Source organism: Drosophila kikkawai, chromosome 3R (genome assembly GCF_030179895.1).
Source record: "Drosophila kikkawai strain 14028-0561.14 chromosome 3R, DkikHiC1v2, whole genome shotgun sequence".
Taxonomy (NCBI): Eukaryota; Metazoa; Arthropoda; class Insecta; order Diptera; family Drosophilidae; genus Drosophila; species Drosophila kikkawai.
The window spans coordinates 22,369,072-22,393,199 of NC_091731.1; the positions used below are offsets into that span (position 1 = coordinate 22,369,072).

The following is a 24,128-nucleotide window of genomic DNA, read 5'->3' on the forward strand; positions in this document are numbered from 1 at the left end:
CGAAAAAAAGAGCGAGCAATTTCTGTTTACATAAAGCCAGAACTTTTCATACGTCAGTATGTATGTTTGTGTTGGGGGAAAGGCCTATATACATATGTAGATCGATCTTTGATCACGGAATAAAGTAGCCCTTTTAGAAAGTGATTCATTTCAGGTATTTGTTTTCCAGCATTTTCTATTTTCGCAACTTGGGATACACTTGTTTGTATTTTGTTTGCTTGGTAAAAAGTGGTTTCCGGACAGATAGGCCTTTTATTTACTTATTAATACTTAATAAAATAGAAATATCAAAGACATTATAAATACAAAGTAAAATCATTTTAGATGATCAGTGATTAACATTTACACAAGCCCTTTGGTTTCGTTTTTCGCTCTCATAAAAATGATGTATTAATTTGCAAATTTTTGGCAACACTTTTGAATACCTTGAATAATTATGGTACATTTTAAAAGTGCCTACATATTCAATTATAAATACAGACCCTTTTTCATTTTGTTGTAGGTATCAGAATACCAAAATATGTACATAGATATATTCCAATTCTTGGCAACATTTTTGCCAAGAATGAGAAATATTTTTCCCCAGTTGAAAATTCAATAATAAACAAAAACATAAATATGGTTCAACAATTTATTGTAAACATTAAAAATGCTAAAAATAGTTTTGTGGGCTACCCGAGCCTCACAGGGTATTTTAGGAGTGATAAAAAAGGGGTTTCACATCATTTAAGACGTCATCATTAGCAACTAAACTTTTGTTTAATAAACATTCAAGCTAACTTCAATATATTCTGCAGATTTTGGCACTAAAAAATAAATAAATAAGATTAAAATCCTGGCCAGCAATTTATGCCAGTGAGTATCACCTGTGAAGCGGACCGGACACAGTGCTCTTCCCACAGATATATAATATATCTGGAAAATAATAATTAAACAAAATAAGATAAAAATAAATGCTGTTTTCCAACAGATTTGAGGCCAGAGATTACTCATACGCTTACAAAAAGGCGACTAGGCTCACATGTATTTGTTGGCATATAAATAAACTGCACATCATCGCATAGCCACATATTAAATCGCCTGTGTAGGTGTCTGGCTCTTGTACATAAACAAACAAAAACAAAAAAAAATTATAGAAACCATGGCAGAAAGTCAGAAAAGCAAATTCTTTATGACATTAACCTTAACGAGAGGCAATGAATGACTCGTAATTTCAAGGCTGCCAAAATCACACTAATCGGAGAACAAATATGCCATTGAGTGCTGTCTTCGAATTTTAATCATTTCTCTCTGTCAATTAAGAATAAACACACTTATTTTAAAATTTCATCAAGTATTTATCTTGGAAGAATAGGTGTTATGGAATTTACTACAAATCTAACGTAATTTTCTTACTAATTTAGGTTTTTAAAAATGCTGTATTTATTATCTAAAATTAACTAACATCTTCAAAGGTATTTCAAGTAATGATTAAACTTCACAGTGTATTCTTTTCATAAACATGAAAGAACTTTGCAAATCTGAAAGTTAACTTTTACAAATTAAGTCTTCAGAACAAGTTCTTGAAAATGTCAACAACACTAAGGTCTTAAAAATCAATCAGAAATATTAAAATAGGACAAAACAAAAAAAAAAAACATGTAGAGTGTCAGATTGCGTTGAAAATTAATGAAAGAAGAAAACAATTATGTATATGTTTATAAGGATTGAATAGATTGGTAAGTTTTCTCAATAGATATGGGATATATCTTAAGCAGATATTCTTGAGACTTTTATAACAACAATACAAAGCTTTTATATTTAAGTACATAAATATATATCCAATATGTAGCTCTTGAACCGGATCATTAAATTTATTACCTGTTTTCTATTTATCATTACCGTATGTAAATATATGTCTTCGAATATTTGATTTATTGCCAAAATGATTTGCATTTTTAAATGGCGTCGAAATGTAGAATATATATCATCTATAATTTGCAATTAAAAAAATATTTAATTACAGTATAAATGAATATACCTAAATATATGTAAGAAATGCAATTCAAATAAATTGGTACAGTCAAGAATAAGGCCAAATTAAATATATTTTGAGTAAATTTATCTTTATTAAGAATACATTTTTATACAAAAAGATTTGTTTAAAAAATAAAATTGATTCTTAAGTAATATTTGTTTGTAATGAATTTTTGAAGGTCAAGGCAAGATTGCATTTACAATTAGTATAAAAGCATTATTTGTCAAGTTTTCTTTCACGTTTTAGGGACTATCAATTAAAAATGTATGTTTATTCCACATATACATAGATCTGTGATCCTAATAAATAAGCTAAAATAAGCTAAAGATTTTATCAAACGTCTTTGGTTTTGGAAAAATGAAAACTCATATATATTCGGCTTCTTTTTACCAAAAAAGGAGCTACGAAAAGTCAGTGACTTAATACCAGAAATCTTTTGCTCGAGTGCCCCTTATAATGATGCAAGTCTCGCAGGTGCAAACACTTCCATGTGTCTCCGCGTTTGAGTCGCGATTTCAATACAAATATATAGTACATACATATATTTATATAGGTATATATTTTCCACTGCATGGCTGCTCAATTTTTCCGCCCACAAAGCGTGGTTTTTCGGCATTTCGTGGCTGCGATAATTTCGTTAAATAATTGAGTATGCAATGAAAATTGCGCATTACAGCGACATAAATACAATGATGCTTCTGCTCCGCGGCGGGCACATATAGTAAGTGCCTATATGGTTACAAACACCTGCTCAGTCGTCGTGGTAGAATGGGTTTCTTTCCTCACTTTTCCCAAATACCCAGCATAAACGGCATTCAAATCTGCACGTTGGCTTGACATTTTGTAATTTGAACAAATTGCTTGAATTTTTGTCGGTTAACTCCTATAAATAGTGGAGTTTGTGCCATTTGAAATATTAGTTTGACGCTGGAAACGCGACGGTAAACAAGATCGAGGACTACAGAAAAACCCTTCAAAAACCAAAGGATACTACCAACAATCAGGATGAATATAAATTACCTTGTCATATTGCAATTTCTGGGAGTTATGGTGCTGCTGACCTACGCCAATGCCATTCCCAAATACGAAGAGAGCCATAAGTAGGAAAAACTTGTCCATCCAAAAATAATACTTACTTGGCGGATCTTTTCAGGTTCTATGCGGACAAAGGGCAGCGAGATCGGTCGTCGTACTATAACGAAAACAAGACACAGCCCAGTGAACCGCAGACAGCTTCAACCAAAGATAGACTGGAACGACTGGGATACACCACCGGCTATGGATCTTTAAATGTGGGTGTATGGTTCTGAAATATATCGTAATAATTTACAAAATGTAATCTATGCCCAGGGCTATCCCGGCGGAACTGGCCTCTCCGCTTATAATCCCATTAAACTCGACCTTGGCGGCGTGGTCCTGGGCACTCTGGTGGGCATAGGAGCCATCATACTAATACCCAAAATTCTGTCGGCCTTCCATGGTGGCTATGGCGGATATGGTCGAAGTAGGTGGTGTTTTTCCAGCTAGTCAAGCAGAATTTATTTTGTACTTGAATATTCATAGGTGAGGATAATGACCTGACACCCCTAAGCAGCATGATAAACAAGATCGATGATGTCCTGGGCCAGAACAACATAGACTCAACGAGTTGCATGCAGCGAGCAGTCTGCGGTTATGTTCGCTCCACGGAGTATAATATGAAGATTGGTTCCTCCGATCAGATGGATGAGTTCATTCATATGCTATCGGAGTAAGTAAAGTAATTATATTGTAAAGATTATAAATTATATATTATGATTATTTCCAGAAATGCCCTCGTGGATTACCTGCTAGATGGAACGGCCATTAAGGAGGCATTGGAGCATGGCAAGCGAGCCAATGACAGACCTTGTGAGGATGTTTACTCCAACTGTCCTTTGGATAGTAAATCGGCCACGGAAATTCTGATGAAACTTATGCCAAAGAAAAACGCCCAAGGCAAGGGAAAGTCTTCTGGCATTCCCCGAGAAAAGAAGGCATAGAAAATGCCAATTTGTTACAAGTTAAATACCCTTACAACCAAATATTATTCAACATTTAAATAAACTCAAGTGTGTTACCTTTATTAAACTGTGTTTCTTAGCATCGCTTGAGCTATTAAAATGCGTGATTTAATGCGTGAAATAACGATTTTCAAGGCCTAAGGCCATTAACCTTGCTATTCATCTGACTTTGAAATTAAAATAAATCACTAAGAGCCCCTACTTATTTCTCTAGATCAGCAAGACCTTGCTCTCTGAAGTAGGTATTTTCCTTGAAATAGCTTAATTTTCCTTTTCGAAAGCCTCGTAACTCGCCTCATTGGTGGTCAACATAATTTGTAATTGCTTTTCCTGCTGCTCAATCAGTGGCAACCATTGCTCCGCGGGAGATGTAAAGCTAGACGGCATAAAATTTGACATTTTTCCAAGATTATCCAGCACCGACTTGCGATGCACTCGGTTCTCCAGCATTATCTGCTCCAGCTTATCCACCAGGTTGTTGGACTCCTTGATCAGATCATCGATGGACTGCAGCAGGGCATACCAGTCTATCTTCTGGGCACCAATTAGTGTTTTACCTCTCAGCCGGAAGGGAAACGGGACAAAGCTGCGCCACGGCTTGTATGGCTCGATAATGTAGGGTATAAAGTGTCGATCCGATTCCATTTCCACCGCATCGTCATCAAAGTGCCAGGAGGCCAGTGTGGGAGCCAGGTTAGTATTGTTTTTTATTTTCGGCGGCTGCTGAGGGTCTGATTCGTTGAGGTTTAGTTTCCGTATCTTGGCAATCTGATCGCCCAGCCGTTTTTCCACATCGGAAATAATGGCATTGCCATCTTCATCGGATGTCAGATACGAGTTGATCAGTTCCTTGTTGTATGCCTTGGGCAGCAGAGTCTGGGTTTGACGCGAAGTCGTAGGCACAGTGTCGGTCATTTGGGACATGGAATAGGTAAGGACATCTACAAGTAAATACTTTAGTTTAAATTAAGAGAATAATCTCTAACAAAGCTCACACTTTTCGCCATCCTTCTTTTTTGATAGTTGCCCATCGGTGAGAATGCCTATGTCCCTGTGCAGGATTAGATCTTTTTGCACTCCAAAACTCGCCTCCTTCATAAGCTTTGTAGGGACAAAGTCCGTTTGCAGGGCCACATTGGCCTTGCCAGCTCTTAGCCGCCTTTATCAAGTAAAAGATATTATTTTACGCCTTCAGAGTAAGACAGAAATATAACCTTGAAGCATCCAGTAGCTTGGCCCGAAGCAGGGCACTTTTATCCGGCTTGGTGAGCGTCGAAACGCTAACCGCTCGCCATGGCGGACGCTTAGCCTCATTATCCTTTTCCTTTTCCTTGTCGGCAGCCAGATCTTTCATGCGTTTCCAACTGTTTTTGGCTCTAAATTAAAAAATACAACTTTTCTTTAATATCTTAAGTGTATTTAAAAATAATATGCGAACACTTACCTACTCAATGATGCACTGCCTACACGAACGTTCGCCTGCGAAGCGCTCTGCTGGTCATCCGCACTTTGCGTCTCGCTGGTTTCCGAGGATGTGCCGCTGTTGTTGGAGCTGGTGCTTTGCTTAAGCCTGTTCATGGTACCGATTTCTTCTTTTTTTACCCTTTAAAACTTTAAATGTGTGTGGGTGGAAAAACTTTGCGAACGTCTCTATCAGCAGTCAATACATCGATGCATAAACAATTTAGTGCAGCCGCGTTGCTATGGAGTCGATTGTTTCTTTGGGGAATGAGGAGCAGTGATATCGACGTACGGATAACAAGGAATGGCAAGGCGAAAGGTAATTCATAGATTTACAACCTGTACTAGTCAACAGAGTTGAACTTCTAGCGGTTTTATGTTAATTCCAAGTTCTTATATTTATAATTTAAAATGCAAACAAAAACTACCTTGTAAATAATTACGTTTATATTTTAACAATTGTTATAAAAGGCATTCAGTATACGGAAGACATCTCCATTATAATTCTCCAAATGAGTTCTTCCCGCCTCGTATTTGCATTCGGTAAATAGATCATAGGTCTGCCTGTGGAACCAGTAGTTCCTCGTAGAACTATCAGCGCCAACATCCAGTGTATTTAGCTGCAGGACTCCAAAGTGAAACGTCTGTCCGTCGGTCTGGACACTCTGCACAACAATGGGCTTGGGCAAAGCCCCCTGCACTGACTGACCGTGCAATTGCCTGGCTCGTGCCGCCGCCACAACGAATGCCTTAACCAAAGTCCTTGCTTGCAGCTGAGACGTTGTGACCTCCGACCCGTGAGCATTGCCAACTAGCTGCTTGTTGAAGACCGTGAATATCGTGTGGGGATGCGAGCAGTTGACATCCGTCCTCAGGGCTGTAAGATATAATGCTTTAATTTGAAAGCATAATATAAAGTAATTTTCACAACTCACGGTAGAAATTGTCTGTCAGATAAATATGGTTTTTCGGTATCGAGATGGTGCTCTTCATGGGGTAAAGATCGGGCAGGTTTCCTTTAAATTTTCCCTTGATGCCCTCAATGCCACGATTGGCGAATATGACTTTTTCGGCATTCACAGAAAAGCCAAGCAAGTCTCCATCTTTGGTCAGGGAGGTCTTAAAGGAGGCATTATCTATAAGCTTGCGTTTAACGGAAACTGAACGACCGGCCAGTTTTTCCACCTCTTGCAGGAGTTTGTTTACCAGAAGGCGACTGAAATGAAATTAAGCATTACTTACACCGCCAAAAAACTACTTGGAGACTTCTCTTACTTGACTCTATCGTGGGAAATTCCGTAGGGGCGTGGAAGGTTAAAATTCGGTCGCTCCGGCAACCGCACCTTGGGCAGCTTCACTTGCTCCGCATCGAGCACGTGGGCAGCTGCAACAGCATGCCTTACATTCTTGTCAATGGAATTGGGCAGCTGCTGGCTGGCCAGGGCATCCTCAATCTGCTTGGGAAACGTCTGGATCTCGATGGCGTTGGTGAGCACCTGGGCCTGCGGCAATCCGCCTACCAAGACACTGCTATCCGAGTAAGAATGGCACACGGTGGAGTGCCAGTTGGGGTGACTGCTGTCCTCGGGTATCGCTTGCTGGCGGTCGCCCACTACCTCCACCCTGTGGATGATATGTTATTTACCAATTAAGCTAATTGTTAGCCTGTTATACTCACCTCCTCCTTTCCTTCCTGGGATTTAGAATGTCCTCGGGACTCTTCACAGCCACTGCCAGTTTCAGGAGCTCAGCGGCAGCGCCCGTCTCCTTGGGCACCCGTTTGCCCTGGACCAGCCAGTGCTTCTTGAAGTGCCAGCCAATGTGCTGGGCACACAACGTGTTGGTCAGCCGCATTTCAGTTAGGATTTAGCTAATGTTTTCGTTCGAAGAAATGGGTGGCCGGCTGACTGGTTATGAAATGTCCAATAGAGATGTGAGATATGCGACGATATTAATCGTTTGGAACCACCATCTCTATGATCCGAAATCCGGGCACACTTTGTTATGTTTACATGTATCGATAGATTCTGTAAACGATATTTTTCCCGCGCTGCGTTTTTTAAATGCTTGCAAATTAAATGATTAATAATCCTAATGGATTGCAATGTCGTTTTATATTTAAGAATTTCACAACATTTAAAGTTGAATAAATTAATTTTTGAAAGCAAAATACCGATACATATTGCTGTTTTTGCCAAAGGCGACAGCCCTATCAAACAGGTGGCAGCCCCAAATAGCAACGGTCACAAACAGTGGCAGCCCCACCAAACTGACTACTCGACAAGCGGCAACCCTGACAAACCGTCAGCGAATTTGGTGGATGGTGGGCGAAAACACGAAGAAAAAAAAATAAAAGTTGTTTCTGGCGAACAAAACCAATTGGAATGCCAGTGTTTCAGTGACTGTGAAAAGTATGCGGGATAAATCCAGTTGAAAACCGTAAATCAATAGTGCCCCGTTTATGGCTCGGGAAATTCGCTGCATTTAAGCCTGGATGATTAGGCAGAAGAACAGGTTTTAGGCCGTGGCAACAACGAAAGAGAAAAAAACTTGGGACTGGCTTATACCATTTACGCCATTAGCTGAGGTCGCCGTCGATTGTTTTGTGTGTGTGTATGGGCTTGCGGGCGTTTTGTTTTGTTGTCTGTTCAATATTTGGCTATATTTCCCAAATCCAATTAACAATTAACGGCTGAACGGGGAAAAAGTGCAACAATTTCTGGCTAATTGAATTTTACGTGTATTTTATTTTGGTTTTAGACCAGCGCAACAACAACAGCGAGCAGCGAGTAGAAGAGAGAGCGAAGAGAGTGTTTCTTCTTTTTTGTTTTTTTTTTTCTTGGCTTAAACCAAAGCTCAGGTAGTCAGAATACACACACGCACACACAGAGACGGAGAGAGAGAGACGTATCTATACAAATGGCTAGCACGCAAAGCTAAAACAATAATTATCCAATTAAACGGTTGTCAAAGAATGCATTTAATTTCATTGGTCAATGGGTGAGCGAGAGAGGGAGGCAAAAAGTGGTAATGAGAGCGAGCAACTAACAGTAATTTTCACGGGCATCCAATACAAGTGACTGTGTGTGAGTCTGTAGCTCTCTGTGTGTGTGTGTGTGAAGTGCTAATAAGATGCTGTGACGCTCTTCTTCTTATTTGTTGCTTTTGCCATTTATGCAAAGAAACGCAAAAAACAACACAAAAAAGCAAGCGTAAAAATGCTAACAAAAGTTGAACAAAAGATTTCGCGCAAAAGGTGAAAGCCACTCACGTTGCTCCCGCCGTATACGCAATGCCGTGCAGTTTCTTTGTGCGCCGCGCGAGACCGTTAATGCAATCATCATCGCCCGCTCATAAACGTTCCGTTCTCCATTCTGCATTCTCCGTTCCCAGCTCTCCGTGAGACGATGCAGACTGCCAGAGCCAGTTCCTCGCAGAAACGCCACGAATAAGAAGCCACAAACCATGTGATGCAGCAGCGGAGGTCGAGAGGTCGGAACACGCAGCCTACAAGTAGCTAGGTCAACCACACACAACCCCCGCACCACACACAGGCACGCAGATCCCCGGACGCGGAACGATAATCCACGCGACAGCCGCCAGATGAGCTGGCTGCCGGGGCTCCTGGGGCTGCAGCTCCTGCTGCAGTTCCTGTGGCTCCTGCGGCTGCCCGGCGAGCTGCAGGCCATTCCCACGCCTCTTAAGTTGCCAGGTGAGTTTAATGTGGATTACCATTGGAAAGCATTTACATACTATGGGGGAGGGACACTTGCAAGAATTCCTGTGGATCCGAAATTAACTAAAAATTAAACAATGCATCCTAATGGATTTTACTTAACACTTAGATTTCACCTAATTTTCCTTATTTCTGTAGTACTTTAATTTTTTTTAAATTAATTTATTCAGATTGAATGAAATTTCGTATCTTTTTAGGCATTAATTTAAAGTTTTTATTACATTTTTAAATTTATTGAATAACTATAAATGTGTTAAATTGTTGACACAAAACGTAGACGTACATATTTCTTTTCTATTAAATATAGCCAATAAATTTGTTTTATTTTTCTTAAAAATAATTCCTATTGTTCTAAAAAAAAACGAAAATATTATTTTATAGAAAGTATGTATATCTTATCGTTACCTTTTAAAACAAGTATTATTTGGCATACTTAAGCAGACAAATATATGACTTAATATTAGCATTCAGTAGATTTCTCCACTAAAACGTGTTTCGTACAAATATTATATCAATATATTAAGGTAAATTTCTTTAAATATTAACTATCAAACGAGAAAGAAAAGAATTAGTTGAATCACAAGTGTATTTTGGAATTATAAAGGTTTGATGTTATATGTTCAAGGTCTTTTTAATTACCTTGATTACTTTTTAAAGAAAAGTATTCCTTTCAATTCAAACAAAAGCATTAAATTAATCATTGATATTTAACACAAAGGTTTAAAACCTCTCGATAAGTAAAAATGGTAAATTTAATAAGAATGACCTTAAATTCGTTTATTAAATTCCATTTAAAGAAGCTTACATTTCCATTTAAGGCAGCTTTAATTTATTAAATGTTCACAATTGATTTTCATTTTAAGCTTTTAAGATTTATTACAATTCTCACCCTTCTGTTGGCTCTCTTCATAATCCACTAACAAACTCCTCCCTTTGTTTTCAGGCTACACCCACAGGTTGACTCCCTACATCAAGCACTGGGAGGCGGCGAACTTCGATCGCGGTGTACTGCAGGCAGCCCAAGTCAGGCACCTCGAGCAGGCTCGCTTCCGGCAGAAGCGACATGTGGAGGAGGAGGCCAGCACCACGCCAAGTGGCCTGGCGCACACCATTCGCTTAAATTTCTCCGCCCACGACAGGTGAGTGCACTTAAAAGCGATGCAAAATCATTTAATCACCAACTGCTTGCTGCCTCCCGCAGAGATTTTCGTCTGGTGCTGCGTCAACAGCCGCATTCGGTGTTCGCCCACGACGTGGAGATCGAGAATACTCTGGGTCCCATCGACTACGATGTATCGCGCATCTACACGGGCAGTCTGGAGGATGACGAGGCGGCCCATGTACAGGCCATCCTGACCAGTGACAACCTGCTGGATGGAACGATAGAGACGCAAGCGGAGCACTATTACATAGAGCCGGCGCAACGCTACTCCCAGCAGCTGGCCGAGAGCGGTGTCCACAGCATAGTCTATAAGTTAAGTGATGTAAATATGCAGAAGGAACAGTTTACGGGAGGAGGACTCAACTCTGCGGCGCCCGTCAAGACGCACTGTGCCAGCGAGAAGCTGAGAAAGAAACGCTGGCTGCCAGAGGAGGTGAGATTTTATTGAATTCCAGACCAGAGACTCTACTATATATATTTTGTAATATTCCTACAGCTGGCCATGTCGGATGCTCCTGCGCCCACATATAATCGCAATCCGCCCCTGCCGCTTGATCTGGAGGTGCCCTACAACGACGACTTTCGTGTGCTGGCCTCCGAGGAGGACAAGAGCGACGAGTCACCCAGGAAGTACCCAACCACATCCACGACCAGGAGCACAGTGCGCAGCACGGAGAGCTTCCTGGCCACGCTGACGAAACCAACGTCGAATCGCAACATACTTGTAAATAACTACAATCCCTCCAATGTCGGCGAGGGCAGTCGCAGCTACAGTAACAGCAACAGTAATAGTAATAATAACAATAATAATAACAATAGCGGAAACAATCTCCGGAAGTTGTACACGAAGCACAAGAACATCATTGTGAGCACGTACAATCGACCCATTGAACCGGAATTCGGTACGCCCTACGAAGAACCCAGCAACAATGGCAGCCGGGGCGACCTGCCCAGCAACTTCTTCAATGCCAACTGGACGACGCTGTTTCTGGGTAACCAGAACAATGGCAATGACCGGCCTAGCCACAAGACGCACGTGGAGATTATTACCAAGAATGGAGCCACCAAGAAGCCAAATATAATTGTGAACAACTACAATCCAGAGATTATATTCGCTCCCAATCCACACAATCCAAGCTTCAACAGCATGCTGATGACGAATCTCCTAAGCGGCCGGGGCGAGGATATCCATAGTTCCCCGCGTCTGCTCTACGATCGCAAGACCACCTGCATGCTGTACCTGCAGGCGGATCACACCTTCTTCCAGAAAATGGGCTCGGATGAGGCCTCCATTGAGGCCATAACGCGGCATGTGCAGCGAGCCAATACAATATACCGAAATACCGATTTCAACAATGATGGCAAGCCGGATAACATTACATTCATGATCAAGCGTATCAAGGTGCACAACATGAATGCGATGAAGGATCCCAGCTATAGATTTCCAGGAAACTATGGCGTTGAAAAGTTTCTGGAACTATTTTCAGGTAAGATCTGGCAGTAATCACAGTCAGTTTCAGTTGTGGAATCTTTGATTGAATGATTTGTTAGCTTTGTTTTCATTAAGTATTATTATCGTCATCAATGTCAGAGGTGTCAGATCCATTAATTTATTGCCAACACTTCAAGGTTAATGACTTTGTTTATTTAAGAAGTGTGCAAAAATGATGACACCTTAATTATAAGATGGCCATCGACCCGTAAATATATTATTTATTTCGGTTTCTAACCAATGACACGATTATTTTATTATTTATATTATTATTATTTTTTTTTTTTTCTTTGCAGAGGAAGACTACGATGCCTTTTGCTTGGCCTACATGTTCACCTATCGGGATTTCGAAATGGGAACCTTGGGTTTGGCCTGGACAGGGGATCTAAAAAACGCAGGTGGAGTGTGCGAAAAGAATGGTCACTATAGAGGTTCCCTCAAGTCTCTGAACACGGGCATTGTGACTCTTTTAAATTATGGAAAGCATGTGCCGCCCGCCGTGTCCCATGTGACTTTGGCCCACGAAATCGGCCACAACTTTGGCTCTCCGGTAAGGTCCATCCTAAATATTTCTCAAATACACAATAATTCGTAATTTATTTCCCACAAATAGCATGATCCGGAGCAGTGTACGCCTGGTGGCGAGGACGGCAACTTTATCATGTTTGCTCGCGCCACATCGGGCGACAAGAAGAACAACAACAAGTTCAGCACTTGCTCTTTGAAATCGATAGAGCCTGTGCTGAATGCCAAGGCACGTTCCATGAAAGGTTGCTTTACGGAGCCGCAGTCCTCGATTTGCGGCAACGGCGTGGTGGAGCCGGGCGAGCAGTGCGACTGCGGCTGGGAGGAGGATTGCAAGGACTCGTGCTGCTTCCCCATGTCGCGTCAGCCGCGCATCGATGAGACTCCCTGTACCCTGACACCACACGCCCGCTGTAGTCCCTCGCAAGGACCCTGCTGCACCACCGACTGCAAGCTGAAGTTTGGCGATAAGTGTCGCGATGACAACGGCTGTCGGGATCCATCGTTCTGCGACGGGCGTGTGCCACAGTGTCCGCCATCGGTGAACAAGCCGAACAAGACCATCTGCAACAAGGAGTTTGTGTGCTACATGGGCGACTGCACTGGTAGCATTTGCCTGGCCTATGGCCTTGAATCGTGTCAGTGCATTCCGGGGCCCCAGGACGATAGGATCAAGTCCTGTGAGCTGTGCTGTAAGCTACCCGGCGAGGATAATCCCTGCCGCAGTTCCTTTGAATGGAATGAGGCGCCCTTCGATGTGCCCGATATGTACTCGAAGCCGGGAACGCCCTGCAACGATTATAATGGGTGAGAATATCTAAAGAGCTTTAATTGTATTATTATTATAATAATAATGTTATTTTTCAGATACTGTGACGTCTTTCAGAAGTGCCGAGAGGTGGATCCCTCTGGTCCTTTGGCCACTTTGCGTAAGCTCTTGCTTTCGGAGGAGAGCATTGCCACATTCAAGAAGTGGATGCAGCACAACTGGTACACTGTGGCTCTGGCTGCCATTGGTGTTATCCTGCTCCTGGTAAGTGAACCAACTATATAACATTGTACATAACTTAACTTATTGTTTGGTTTTGAAAAAAAAAGTTAATGAAACTGATAACGCAAATGTTAAGGGATCAGGTCGAGGCCAAAGCGCAAGCTGAGGCTGAGACCTTGGGTGAGCGCACTTCGATTTCCAGTGCCCAGTAAAATCCTGTAAAATTAATTGAGAAATCACTCATTTAGCAGTTAATTATAAGGCTAATTTAGGTAAAATTCTTAAGGCTAGAAGTCACTTGAACATTTATCATAGTTTTAATTGAATATCCTTATATTATGTAGTGTTTCAAAGTATATATTTATAGTTTTAAATGATAAATACTGTTCTTAACACAATTTATGGGCTAAAACTACCCTCTTCTGTATCTAATTTAACATGTAAACTAATCTAAATCTTATTTTCCACAGGCGCTGAGCACAAAACTGCTGGCGAAACGCTCGAATCTGAAGCTTAAATCCGTCACCATTATACACAGTGCCACCACGGAGACAGTCCGACTGCCGGAGAACAACAACGGAGTGATAGTACACACCGCCGTGCGGACAAAGGTTCCATTTAAGAAGAAAGTGCGTGGCGAGCGAAGCAAGAAACCAGGACCGACGACAACGGGGGCGGTGGCAGGAGCAGCTGGTGTAACTGGAGCCGCTGGTGTGACATCCCGAGGAGCTGCCAAAAACATTGCCACTGCAGAGCCCAAGAAGACGACTCGACCCCAGGCTATGAACAAGAAGAAATCCCTCGAAGAAGATCCCAAGAAATTGAACAAAAAGCTGGGCAAACACATGAAGGAGATTATTGACTACTCGCACCGCAACAACAATGGTGCGGATGATGCCTCCAATCTGTCGACTACCAACAACCACACCAACACCTTTGGCAAGGTGCAGAAATGGCTGCTGGAATCGCCCATTGTGGCGCAACCTTTGTCCCACATCGAGCACAGTTCTAGGGTTCGCAAGGTGATGAGCAAATCGCAATCCACTCCCGAGAGGCTGGTGCAGAAGACACCACAGAAGACAAAGTCCATGGGTAATCTGTCCAACGAGAAGGTCAAGCTGCAGGTGGTGTACAAGCCGCCCTTTAAGTTCTCCCTGCGGCTGTCCAAGAAGCCCAAGGTAAAGACCCATGTAGTGGGTGCTGGGGCTCGACCAAAGCGAGGACAAAAGACCAGTGGTGGCCGGGCTGCTGGACCATCATCCTCGGGTTCAAAGGAAGCCACAACGCGCGCCAAAAGGAGTGCATTGCTGCTCTGCAACGAGGCTGAGGACGACAACCAAATCCTCACCCTCAACGAGCCCAATTACGAGACCTTAAAGCCGCCAACGCCACCCCGTTCAATGGAGCACTGCTACGAGAACGTGGATATGCAGGTCGAGGCCTCATCTTCGAAGCCCAGCAGCAGCAGCAAAGTGGCTCCTAGCTCGCAGAATAGAGCGAGCCTCCTGGACGGAGCTCCACAGCCGGCGCCTGCGCCTGTTCAAAGGAGCTCCTATCGCAGATCCAACTCGCTGTCCAACCACAATCCCTTTGCGGCAGCTCCTCGTCGTAGCAGCAGCAAGGCCAGCGGATCAGTTAATCTGACTCGTAACTTTGGCAGCACACAGAATCTGATAAATCTCAGTCAGAATCTGGCCAAAACCAAAAAGCGCAGCAGCCTGAACCTCAAGGCCAGCAGTGGAGGAAACAGTGGAGCAGCTAGGGGTCCTAAAGATCCGCCAACAATGGCAGTTGCCTCGCCCCAGAGGCGTTCCTCCTCCAATGCGAATCTACGCCGGGATAGCAGTGTCTCCTCTTCAAAAGCTGTGCCTATTCCCCCGACCAGAAACTCCCGGAACAGCTTCAGCAACATTCCCAGGGCAAGCCTAGGAGGAGGTGGTAATGGTAACTCCAATGCCACTTCAGGGCCTCCGCCCAGTTTCTCTCGCCAATCTTCCAGCAGCACAGCAACCAGCAGCTCTTCTATTGCTCCACCCGGAGCAGCCTTGCAACAATCCGCCTCCACAAGCGCCATGCAGCGCCAGCCACCCACGCAGCCCACGAGGAGAAGCCTCCACAACTTTCGGTCGCGTTCCACTGCAACTGGTCCGCCGCCGCCGCAAGTTGCTGGGAAGCCAGGTACAGCAGCTGGAGCAACTGCTGCCACATCAACGGAGAACAACGAGCTGCCCTCCGATCTAGAGGTGGTCGTCTCCGATGTGGAGAATCTGGTTAGCTAAGGGCAGCCGGTCCGGGTCCGGTTCCCATTCCGATTCCGATACCAGTTCCCCAAGCCAACCAAGTGAAAGTGATAAGTCTTAATGTTAGTTATACAAATTGTCGCATAGGTTTACTTGCATACATATATATATATTTGTACAGACATTGCATTATATATATGTGTACTTTACACTGCCTTAAACTTGCCGTTTCTGCTGAATATGTGAATACCACGCCCACTCACCCGACACTCGGACACACAGACACGAAACTGAACCGCATTCCACGCATATTGCCACGCCCATATAAATCCCCCGACCAAGGCTGCAGCACAGCAGCGCCCACGGAACCAATTCACCCAAGCGCCCAACCCGCCCACTGAACGCCACCGCAATCCCAACCGCCAGCCGCACTCACCGCACTTTGTACCTTTCAAACTGTTTACTGTTGTACTGAGTATTGTGTAAATTTCCTTTTGGCTAAAAGTATCTTGTTACCAGCTGCAAATTTCGTGAGTTTTCGCAAGTTGTATTTAGTTTGGAAAGCAAATTTTAGTTACAATTCGATTTAGAGTTCTTGAATTCTTCGAATTTAGTGGAATCTTTCTAATATTTCCTTTTCTCTGACACCAAAAGTCAATGTATTAGAGTTAAAAAGACATATTGAAGCAAGATTGATAAATTAGTATGTCTTATTTTATTTTATTTAAAATTTGCAGTTGGTAACATGCATCCATATATATTAAGTTAAACCATTTCGATGTGTGTTTTTCTGAGCAATGAATGAGCTTTACTTTACGCCATCAATATAAACCTTTCTCATTTTTATAAACACTCTATTGAAATGGATAACCCTATTCACACTTGGCATCCTAATTTCAATTAATTTTAGAACAGTATTACTGAAAATGTTATGTACCTACTACTATCATCGATCAATTTATACATTAGTTTGGCCTGCTCTTTACCTACAAGTTTCAAACAACGATCACTACGATTCATCTGAACTTAGACGACACACAGATCAATACAAGGTGCTATTTTTAGTAACGAACTAAAACGTAAAATATTAGCCGAGAACATTTCGAAAAATCCTTTGCATATTTTCTCAAGATCAAAACTAAGATTAGGAACGCATATAGGAAGAATGAGGTTGGAGTAGCCTATAGATAAGATGTGGAGCCGGGGAAGTTGCAAATAAGTGTACGGAATAGATTCAGAGATAACCAACGATAACTGTCAATAAATCAAAAGCGTCATGCATCGAAAGTAGGTTTTAGAGAATGCCACATAGAACTCCCAATCACCCCACCTGTTGACCACGCCTCCCATAGGTCCCATAGAGCGAGCAGGGGCATCCCTGCTGGCCAATGCAATTCCGTAGCTGTAGTGTAAATATGATATCGACAGGACATAGTTTTTATATGCAATACCGAGATATAGAGCAATGAGAACAAACCTACGATATTGATAACGCGCCTAGGATATACATATATAGAGTCACATTCCGTATCGAATCACAGAGCAAGCGGCTTTCGAGTAACACACACACTAATCCACAACACCCCCAGCAGCAGCAATAACGATCCGTAGGATAAGTTAACAAACAATTGATATTTGTAGCTATATGAATGTGTAGGAAATCAAAGGCGTATCATAATTATATATACATACGAGCATTTGGGTATATTTTTGTGGAATATACATATTGATAAGAGATCCATAACATATATGTATAGTAAGCTCAGCTCAAGAAACCGACGAACGAACCCTAAAGATCGAAAACGAGACAGAAAAGACAGTTAACGCGTAGGCCAGTAAAGAAACAGAAACGGAATAGTTACGAGTACGCGACAATCGCTTTGAAATGCTTAAAAGAAATAATGATAAACCCGAAGAAATTAAAGTTTAGTTTCTAGTTATTTAATTATGAAATTATACAAGGCAGAGAGTCAAAGGAAAATGGCAAATGCCTTATAATAACAAGATGAGTAACGCAAGTGTATGAGCCTTATGCATCTTCTTATTATAAGGTCTTTGGTAAGGGCAGAGAGACAGGCAGGAAAGTGAGTTGAAACTTACCAAAAACAAAACAAAAAAATATAATAAAAATAAAAATGATAAAATGACAAAGGATATAATAAATGCCAATGTTTGTGTACTGTATATAATTAAATGCAAATGATTATTGTCTAAGCAGATGGATGCGAGTATTTTGAGCGTGACAAAAAGACTATTTAGCGCGAAATGAACAATTTTTGTGTAATGTGTACATAAAAGAAACCGATTGATTTTAATCTAAATATATATACATAATTATAAATGTAATTGTAAAACTGCAAACGATTTTTAAATCTGTATGTGTATTGTGTACCTCAATTGTAATTATTTTTTTTACGTACTTTTCACAAGATGGATTAACGCTATTTTTATAATTTAGCTAAATGAATTATATATGAACACGATCCCTAGTTAATGGCCAGTTTTAAATGTCCCTCACCCAGCCGAGAGCCCCCCCCCCACATAAAATACAACATGTGTAATTTTGTCAATTAAGAAAGCGTAAATGTCTTTAAACGAAAACGAAATGAAACGAACAAAAACAAAAACCGAAGAGCAAAGAAGTGAATATTAGCATTTTACGATTCATATTATTATTAAACGATAATTCAAAACAATAATTAATTAATTAACGTATGTATTATGATTAGCGAACAAGACAAGCACATGTGTGACACTTCAGTTGTACTTTCTGTTACGATTACTACAATATTTTATTTATTAATCTTATCGTTAGGCATTAACACGAATGTATCTAATTTTTAACCAGAACACACACACATGCGATACTTTATAATTTCCTCATTTTAAGCAAAATTCAATTAACAATAAAAACGAAACTAATACTTAAGGACGTTTTGACTTTTGTTATAAGTTACTTATAAACCTAATTGGCTTTCCGTTCAGCCTTCTCCAGCTTCAGGGCTCTCTTGGCCATGATCCAAAAGTACAGACTAGGACAGAGATGCCGCAGGTAATAGGCAATCTTGGCCTGAACATCGCTCACTATAATATCCGGTTCCTTGCGGAGAATACACTGAAGAATGCGCTCTGCCAGTTTATCGGGAGACATGCCCTTGGCAGTGGTTTCATCCATTTCTTTAAGGGAAATTTGAATGGTTAATTAAAAAGGCTCTCAGAGTATTTCTTTTATATTTACGCACTTCCATAACTGCTGCCCGATCCCGTCAAGGCATTCAGCGAGAGCTGCGTGCGTATGTAGCCAGGACTCACGCAGGACACGTTGATATTCTGGCTGGCCACCTCGGCACGCAGGGAATCGGCAAAGGCCTGCATGGCATGCTTCGAGGCCGAGTAAGCGGCTCTCTGGGGAATGGCAAACTTTCCCTGAACGGAGCTTATGAAGCAGATGTGGCCACTGCCACGTTTCACCATGGAAGGAAGGAGAGCTGGGGAGTACAAAGAATTAAATATAACTCAAAATAAAAGCTATTGCTTACCCTTAGTCAAAGCCACACTGCCAAAATAGTTGACCACCATCACCTTGAGGTCCACATCCACAGCTGTGGAAGCCACATCCGCTCGCACACTAATACCGCCATTGTTTATGAGTATGTCCACCTGATTGTACACGGCCAGCACCCGGGTGACAAACTCTGGAATGGAATTCAGCTCAGCCAGGTCAAGAGCCAGCACAGTGGGTGGATAAGCAGGGTCCTAAGAGAGGAGATGGTTTTGAAATTGAATTCAAAATTAATTTAGTATATGCTTTACCACATCCAGTGCCAACAGATCCTTCTTAACCCGCTCCAATTCCTGAGTGCGGCGTGCCGCCAATATTACCTTACAGCCAGCACGGTAGAAGACATGAGCTAGAGATTCACCCAATCCTGAACTGGCGCCGGTGATGACCACCACCTGTAAATGGGTTTACATAATTAATTGGTTTCCATCACTGATTAAAGTTCAATCTGAAGTTACCTTTCCTGGCAATTGATTGCGATATTTGTGGGCGCGGAATCGCTGCCAGATATTGAAAAGGGCCAGCGGCAGGACCACCGGCATCAGGATGGTGCCCAGCACCCAGTAGAGAACATTCCAGTCGCTGCTGGGAGCACATTTTTCCAGCTCTTGAACTTTCATTTTCACGAAGCGAGCAGGAACTTTGAACTCTTTCCGCGAATACAAAATGATTAGTGAAGGAAAAACAAATCGGAAGTGACATTCACACGGAATAAAGTACAGTGATCTTTGGAACTAATGAACATAAACTTTTAGATAACAATTATAATTGCATACACTTTAATAATAAATCTTAGGATATGTTATAAAGAACATAATAATATCCATAAATCAAAAAACCGGTAAAACATAAAAATAATTACTATTATTATACCTGTATCTCCATATTTCCTTCTCCTTATCCAGTATATACTGTACTGCACAGCTGTGTGGCCGCTTCTCTGTGAATGACAATCTCAATCAGCTGTTGATTGTTACGTTATTTGCGGCCAAGTTTAGTGTTTAATTAAAAACCCTCGAAAGAAAACTAAACAAATGCCGAGATGAACAACCTCCTGAGGCAAGGACAACGCCTGGCCTGCTGGCTACCGGCTGCTGCCCAGCAACAAATCCACACCACTGCCGTGCAACGGACCTTCTGGGAGCGTGAAAAGAAATCCGGCTACAAGACCAAGCTGCCGGAGCCCTCAAAGAAGCAGCTCATTATGGACGGATTGAAGGATCTCAAGGAGGAGATCAAGCTGTGGCGCAAGGAGGTCAAGGAGCAGTTTGAAAGTGACCCGATATTGGTGTTTCGGCCGGGTGAAACGGATGTTGTCTTTGACTTCAAGGCGCCCAATGTTCTGGACAACTGGACGGTAACTACGGATGCGGATCACGGCGAGGGCAAGAGCACTGCATCGCTCGAGTTAAGTTCAGCGGGAGCGGGTCTCTTCCACGGCGAAGTGAACTCGGATCACACCAAGGATGGCATCATCAAGAGGACGGGCTATGCAAATATTCGTACAAAGAGAGTGCGGGTGCGTTGACTTGAGATTAGAGTGTTTCCCTTTATGAACTTGTATCTGTTTTGTAGAAATCCTTTAAGCGAGAATCTACCTACGACTGGACGCAGTACAACATGCTGATAATGAAGGTGCGAGGCGATGGACGCAGCTACCTGATTAACCTGCACACCGAGGGCTACTTCGACCTGATGTGGAACGACATTTACCACTATGTGTTGTACACGCGTGGGGGTCCCCATTGGCAGATAGCGAAAATACCCTTCTCCAAGTTCTTTATGTCCTCCAAAGGACGCGTCCAGGATCGCCAGAGCGCTATTCCTTTGAATAGGGTGACACACTTTGGTTTCTCGGTGGCTGCCAAAAAGGGCATGGATGGACCATTTGGCTTGGAAATAGACTATGTGGGACTGCAGTACGATCCTAGTCATCGCGAGGAGTTCGCCTATGAGATGTACCAGACGCCCAAGTACATTGTGGCTACGTAGCGTTACGTAGTGCCTTACGTTGCGGCGGCAGTGTTATTTAATTGTTAGAGAATGTGAGAATAACAGTAAAGATTGGTTTTACAAAGACATTTTTTCTTTTTGATGCAATTTTACAGTGGAACTTTTGGTAAATGTTAAAATCCTTAATAAGGGGTACAAAGTTTCTTATTTTCTTATGAAATCCATTTTAAGGAATGCCTTTAAAAAGAATGCCTAAGTAACACTTTTAATTAGCAGTGAAAGTAATATAATTATTCGTTCCATAACTCTTTTTATATAGTTTAACTTTAAAATATATAGAGTTGGCCAAGTTTCCCATAGCCATTGCTCACTGTATTTAACAGCTGGTTGGCTTAGTTCTCTCTTTTTTAGTTAGCTCTCTCTCTCTCTCCTCCCACTATCCCTCTCTCTGTCTTAGCGAGCCTTTCTCTTGAAAATCAGCTGTTAAAATGTTTACATTCACTTCGGACAAGCCTTCAGGGTCACTTTTGCGTTGAAATTGCACATTTTATACCTTTTCCAGAGGTATTTTCGCCTCTCCACGTCTGCCAATTAGCACTCGGCTTTCTGTGGAACTCGGCTTGTGCGCCTTCAGCTCTCAGTCTGCTCCGCAACTTCGACCGATAAAAGACGCCGGAAAAACTTCCGTCGCGGGAGAAAGATACAGAGCTAGCTGTTAGGTGCTTCATTACCATTATCAGGCATTAGATAAAATCATGGTGAGTGTGTTTCCAAGTTATGAAAACCAAAATAAACACTGCCAACAAGACACAACCGGCGTAAATACATGAAAAGAATCAAGAAAGCAACGTAACGTGACCATGTGGCAGTTCAGTCAACCGACCTTGGGGCTCACGTTTTCGCCCGTTTTAAATCCTGGCTATAAACCACAACAAACTAAAATCAATACCTGGTCTACGTCTACTATAATTATTTACGCACCTTACCGGTTTGCTGGGTCCGCTTAATTTATGCTTGAAAAACATAAAACAAAAATAAGATAATTTAAAAGAAACAAAACCAGTCGGTCGGCGGCGGTGGCCATCGAATCGAAAGTGTTCGGTTGCAAGAAACCAGTTCTAGTACCATTCCTGATACCGCGACAACTCCGGCTCCACCTTTTTGCCTGTTGATTGAGTTGCGCTTCAGTTTTACCTCCATTGCTGACGTGTTTAGTCCACTGCGAAAATGGTGCAATATACGGTATGATGGAGCAAGGCCTAAAACTAGCCCAAATCGGAATTGGCACAGCATAAAATAATATATTCAATTTGCAAAGATTTCCTAATTGTTGGATTTTAAATATAGATCAATTTTAGATTATCTTGGTTTCTCTATAAGAGAAACATGCCATAGAATTCTTATAATAATAATAAAATAATATAATTATACTAGTATCTTATAGATACTCATAAGAAAGCTAGCTAAAAACTTCTTTAGTTATTTATAAATCCATAAAGTATTCAAGATTTTTTCCCATGCTTTAGTCTGTAATCTTTTATAATATTTAATATTTCCCCTTTTAACTTGCTCTAATCTCACTAATCCCATTATCTCTTACAGGAGGAAACGTATCTGTACGATCCCAGTCTGCTGATAAAGCTTGACTTTCATCGAAGCCCCGCCAAGTTCAAGCCCTTCATATCGGCTGCTAATCCAGGCGAACCATGGATGAAGGTGCGCCCCTTAAAGGATACGGACTATGACCGTGGATTCCTGCAGCTGCTCTCCCAACTCACGCATGTGGGCAATGTCAATCGCACACAGTTTTTAAGTAATTTCATAATCCTGCTTACATCTAAGCACTTTATTTTAATCATTATGTTTTTCCAGCCCGCTTCTCTCAGATGAAAGCCAGCGGGGACTACTTTGTCACCGTCATCGAGGATACGCGCAAGAACGAGATTATTGGAGCTGCATCCTTGGTGATCGAGCGCAAGTTCATACACAATTGTTCGGTGGTAAGTTAAGATATAAATATATTTCCCAAAATATGTATAACTAAGAGAGCATAAATTCCCTAGCGTGGACGCCTGGAGGATGTGGTGGTCAATGACACCTATCGCGGCAAGCAACTGGGCAAGCTGTAAGCTCTATATATTTTTAAATATCCGAGAAAAAATCTTAATTCATAATATTAACCAGGATCGTGGTCACCGTTTCACTGCTGGCCGAGGAACTGGGCTGCTACAAGATGTCCCTAGACTGCAAGGACAAGCTGATCAAGTTCTACGAATCGCTGGGCTATGTGCTCATCCCGGGCAACTCCAACTCCATGACGATTCGCTACGATGAGGGACCAACCCTTAAGCGCAATGCCACCTCAGCTGGCACCAGCAACAGTGGAACAGTGGGCGACTCCTGCCAAACTGTGAGCCTCGATTTTGCCTCTTGACAATTAGCCGCCAACGCTGCTCCAAAGTCCAAGCTTTGAGTGGGTCCCAAGCCCAACTCAAAGTTACAAATGCGCGAAGCGCAATGCAGGACACGAGAAAATTGGATAACAAAAATAATGAAAACTACTTTGCATAGCCAAAATACCATTGCGCTGAGGGCAAAAATGGATTTTTTGGATAGCGCTGGCCGGCGGTGGTGTCCTTGCAGGGCAACTCCAATACGCCTGCAAGGACATACAATTAGTTATTTAGTTAAAAGGCAACCGCAACCCATGTTGCTCTTTCTCTGTTTTTTTTATAATCCTTACAGAACACTCAATTTTATAACTTTTTCTCCCCTTTCTGCTACTGATTGATTGTGCGGCCTCAAAACTCTCAACTCAAAGGTAGTTGTAATTTTACCTTTCAAAAGCACCTTCATCAAGTAGCCTTAACTTTGATAAATAAATAACACATAAATAAATAAATAAACGGATGAAGATTTTTATCTGGGAAGAAATTTAAAATTTGTT

The 24,128-nt window shown here is 42.0% G+C and overlaps 7 protein-coding genes across 11 annotated transcripts; 4 read left to right on the top strand and 3 right to left on the bottom strand.

Moving 5' to 3' along the window:
* Nucleotides 1–2,987: 2,987 nt before the first annotated feature.
* On the top strand, nucleotides 2,988–4,126 carry Desi (DM4/DM12 domain-containing protein Desiccate). The gene is made up of 5 exons (XM_017164932.3): nucleotides 2,988–3,117; nucleotides 3,171–3,309; nucleotides 3,368–3,521; nucleotides 3,581–3,767; nucleotides 3,825–4,126. The coding sequence occupies exons 1-5, from the start codon at nucleotides 3,023–3,025 to the stop codon at nucleotides 4,036–4,038; spliced, it is 789 nt and encodes a 262-aa protein (XP_017020421.1). The 5' UTR covers nucleotides 2,988–3,022; the 3' UTR covers nucleotides 4,039–4,126.
* Nucleotides 4,127–4,320: 194 nt separating this feature from the next.
* On the bottom strand, nucleotides 4,321–5,637 carry LOC108073275 (uncharacterized). The gene is made up of 4 exons (XM_017164832.1): nucleotides 5,504–5,637; nucleotides 5,274–5,435; nucleotides 5,055–5,218; nucleotides 4,321–5,000 (listed from the first exon to the last, which is right to left on the bottom strand). Exons 1-4 carry the CDS (start codon nucleotides 5,635–5,637, stop codon nucleotides 4,321–4,323), a joined length of 1,140 nt encoding a protein of 379 aa, XP_017020321.1.
* A 308-nt stretch (nucleotides 5,638–5,945) lies between these two features.
* Nucleotides 5,946–7,461, bottom strand: mRpL37 (mitochondrial ribosomal protein L37). The gene is made up of 4 exons (XM_017164873.3): nucleotides 7,199–7,461; nucleotides 6,796–7,143; nucleotides 6,456–6,736; nucleotides 5,946–6,397 (listed from the first exon to the last, which is right to left on the bottom strand). Exons 1-4 carry the CDS (start codon nucleotides 7,372–7,374, stop codon nucleotides 5,973–5,975), a joined length of 1,230 nt encoding a protein of 409 aa, XP_017020362.1. The 5' UTR covers nucleotides 7,375–7,461; the 3' UTR covers nucleotides 5,946–5,972.
* Nucleotides 7,462–7,817: 356 nt separating this feature from the next.
* Nucleotides 7,818–18,595, top strand: Kul (Kuzbanian-like). 4 transcript variants are annotated; one of them, XM_017165059.3, is made up of 9 exons: nucleotides 7,818–7,931; nucleotides 8,914–9,232; nucleotides 10,200–10,395; nucleotides 10,458–10,851; nucleotides 10,915–11,905; nucleotides 12,207–12,460; nucleotides 12,524–13,242; nucleotides 13,303–13,468; nucleotides 13,897–18,595. In XM_017165059.3, the coding sequence occupies exons 2-9, from the start codon at nucleotides 9,124–9,126 to the stop codon at nucleotides 15,703–15,705; spliced, it is 4,638 nt and encodes a 1,545-aa protein (XP_017020548.1). In that variant the 5' UTR covers nucleotides 7,818–7,931; nucleotides 8,914–9,123; the 3' UTR covers nucleotides 15,706–18,595. The 4 variants fall into 4 exon arrangements, with proteins under 4 accessions (XP_017020548.1, XP_070143448.1, XP_017020549.1 ...); XM_070287347.1 differs by having other exon boundaries at nucleotides 7,819–7,959; XM_017165060.3 differs by lacking the exon at nucleotides 7,818–7,931 and adding an exon at nucleotides 8,355–8,520.
* LOC108073440 (dehydrogenase/reductase SDR family protein 7-like) lies at nucleotides 18,316–19,921 on the bottom strand. The gene is made up of 5 exons (XM_017165063.2): nucleotides 19,687–19,921; nucleotides 19,480–19,623; nucleotides 19,206–19,422; nucleotides 18,909–19,154; nucleotides 18,316–18,843 (listed from the first exon to the last, which is right to left on the bottom strand). The coding sequence occupies exons 1-5, from the start codon at nucleotides 19,846–19,848 to the stop codon at nucleotides 18,632–18,634; spliced, it is 981 nt and encodes a 326-aa protein (XP_017020552.1). The 5' UTR covers nucleotides 19,849–19,921; the 3' UTR covers nucleotides 18,316–18,631.
* A 266-nt stretch (nucleotides 19,922–20,187) lies between these two features.
* Nucleotides 20,188–21,309, top strand: CIA30 (complex I intermediate-associated protein 30). The gene is made up of 2 exons (XM_017164887.3): nucleotides 20,188–20,747; nucleotides 20,804–21,309. The coding sequence occupies exons 1-2, from the start codon at nucleotides 20,271–20,273 to the stop codon at nucleotides 21,218–21,220; spliced, it is 894 nt and encodes a 297-aa protein (XP_017020376.1). The 5' UTR covers nucleotides 20,188–20,270; the 3' UTR covers nucleotides 21,221–21,309.
* Nucleotides 21,310–21,671: 362 nt separating this feature from the next.
* Gnpnat (glucosamine 6-phosphate N-acetyltransferase) lies at nucleotides 21,672–24,075 on the top strand. 2 transcript variants are annotated; one of them, XM_070287350.1, is made up of 6 exons: nucleotides 21,672–21,939; nucleotides 22,784–22,994; nucleotides 23,054–23,181; nucleotides 23,245–23,306; nucleotides 23,366–23,591; nucleotides 23,927–24,072. In XM_070287350.1, the coding sequence occupies exons 1-6, from the start codon at nucleotides 21,937–21,939 to the stop codon at nucleotides 23,966–23,968; spliced, it is 672 nt and encodes a 223-aa protein (XP_070143451.1). In that variant the 5' UTR covers nucleotides 21,672–21,936; the 3' UTR covers nucleotides 23,969–24,072. The 2 variants fall into 2 exon arrangements, with proteins under 2 accessions (XP_070143451.1, XP_070143450.1); XM_070287349.1 differs by lacking the exon at nucleotides 21,672–21,939 and adding an exon at nucleotides 22,287–22,423 and having other exon boundaries at nucleotides 23,927–24,075.
* The last annotated feature ends 53 nt before the right edge of the window (nucleotides 24,076–24,128 follow it).

What these genes read in the sequence shown, in the direction of transcription:
- LOC108073440 (XM_017165063.2), bottom strand. Translation starts at nt 19,848, where the DNA reads ATGAAAGTTCAAGAGCTGGAAAAATGTGCTCCCAGCAGCGACTGGAAT. An exon ending in GCAATCAATTGCCAGGAAAG is followed by an intron (nt 19,624 to 19,686) that starts GTAACTTCAGAT and finishes ACCCATTTACAG; the next exon opens with GTGGTGGTCATCACCGGCGC. An exon ending in CAGTGTGGCTTTGACTAAGG is followed by an intron (nt 19,155 to 19,205) that starts GTAAGCAATAGC and finishes TGTACTCCCCAG; the next exon opens with CTCTCCTTCCTTCCATGGTG.
- LOC108073275 (XM_017164832.1), bottom strand. Translation starts at nt 5,637, where the DNA reads ATGAACAGGCTTAAGCAAAGCACCAGCTCCAACAACAGCGGCACATCC. An exon ending in AAGCTACTGGATGCTTCAAG is followed by an intron (nt 5,219 to 5,273) that starts GTTATATTTCTG and finishes TACTTGATAAAG; the next exon opens with GCGGCTAAGAGCTGGCAAGG. An exon ending in AAAGAAGGATGGCGAAAAGT is followed by an intron (nt 5,001 to 5,054) that starts GTGAGCTTTGTT and finishes ATTTACTTGTAG; the next exon opens with ATGTCCTTACCTATTCCATG.
- Desi (XM_017164932.3), top strand. Translation starts at nt 3,023, where the DNA reads ATGAATATAAATTACCTTGTCATATTGCAATTTCTGGGAGTTATGGTG. An exon ending in AAATACGAAGAGAGCCATAA is followed by an intron (nt 3,118 to 3,170) that starts GTAGGAAAAACT and finishes GGATCTTTTCAG; the next exon opens with GTTCTATGCGGACAAAGGGC. An exon ending in TTCATTCATATGCTATCGGA is followed by an intron (nt 3,768 to 3,824) that starts GTAAGTAAAGTA and finishes GATTATTTCCAG; the next exon opens with AAATGCCCTCGTGGATTACC.
- CIA30 (XM_017164887.3), top strand. Translation starts at nt 20,271, where the DNA reads ATGAACAACCTCCTGAGGCAAGGACAACGCCTGGCCTGCTGGCTACCG. An exon ending in TTCGTACAAAGAGAGTGCGG is followed by an intron (nt 20,748 to 20,803) that starts GTGCGTTGACTT and finishes TCTGTTTTGTAG; the next exon opens with AAATCCTTTAAGCGAGAATC.
- mRpL37 (XM_017164873.3), bottom strand. Translation starts at nt 7,374, where the DNA reads ATGCGGCTGACCAACACGTTGTGTGCCCAGCACATTGGCTGGCACTTC. An exon ending in CCCAGGAAGGAAAGGAGGAG is followed by an intron (nt 7,144 to 7,198) that starts GTGAGTATAACA and finishes TATCATCCACAG; the next exon opens with GGTGGAGGTAGTGGGCGACC. An exon ending in TCTGACAGACAATTTCTACC is followed by an intron (nt 6,398 to 6,455) that starts GTGAGTTGTGAA and finishes TATATCTTACAG; the next exon opens with CCCTGAGGACGGATGTCAAC.
- Kul (XM_017165059.3), top strand. Translation starts at nt 9,124, where the DNA reads ATGAGCTGGCTGCCGGGGCTCCTGGGGCTGCAGCTCCTGCTGCAGTTC. An exon ending in AATTTCTCCGCCCACGACAG is followed by an intron (nt 10,396 to 10,457) that starts GTGAGTGCACTT and finishes TGCCTCCCGCAG; the next exon opens with AGATTTTCGTCTGGTGCTGC. An exon ending in AACGCTGGCTGCCAGAGGAG is followed by an intron (nt 10,852 to 10,914) that starts GTGAGATTTTAT and finishes ATATTCCTACAG; the next exon opens with CTGGCCATGTCGGATGCTCC.
- Gnpnat (XM_070287349.1), top strand. An exon ending in GGCAAGCAACTGGGCAAGCT is followed by an intron (nt 23,307 to 23,365) that starts GTAAGCTCTATA and finishes AATATTAACCAG; the next exon opens with GATCGTGGTCACCGTTTCAC. An exon ending in TGGGCGACTCCTGCCAAACT is followed by an intron (nt 23,592 to 23,926) that starts GTGAGCCTCGAT and finishes TAATCCTTACAG; the next exon opens with AACACTCAATTTTATAACTT.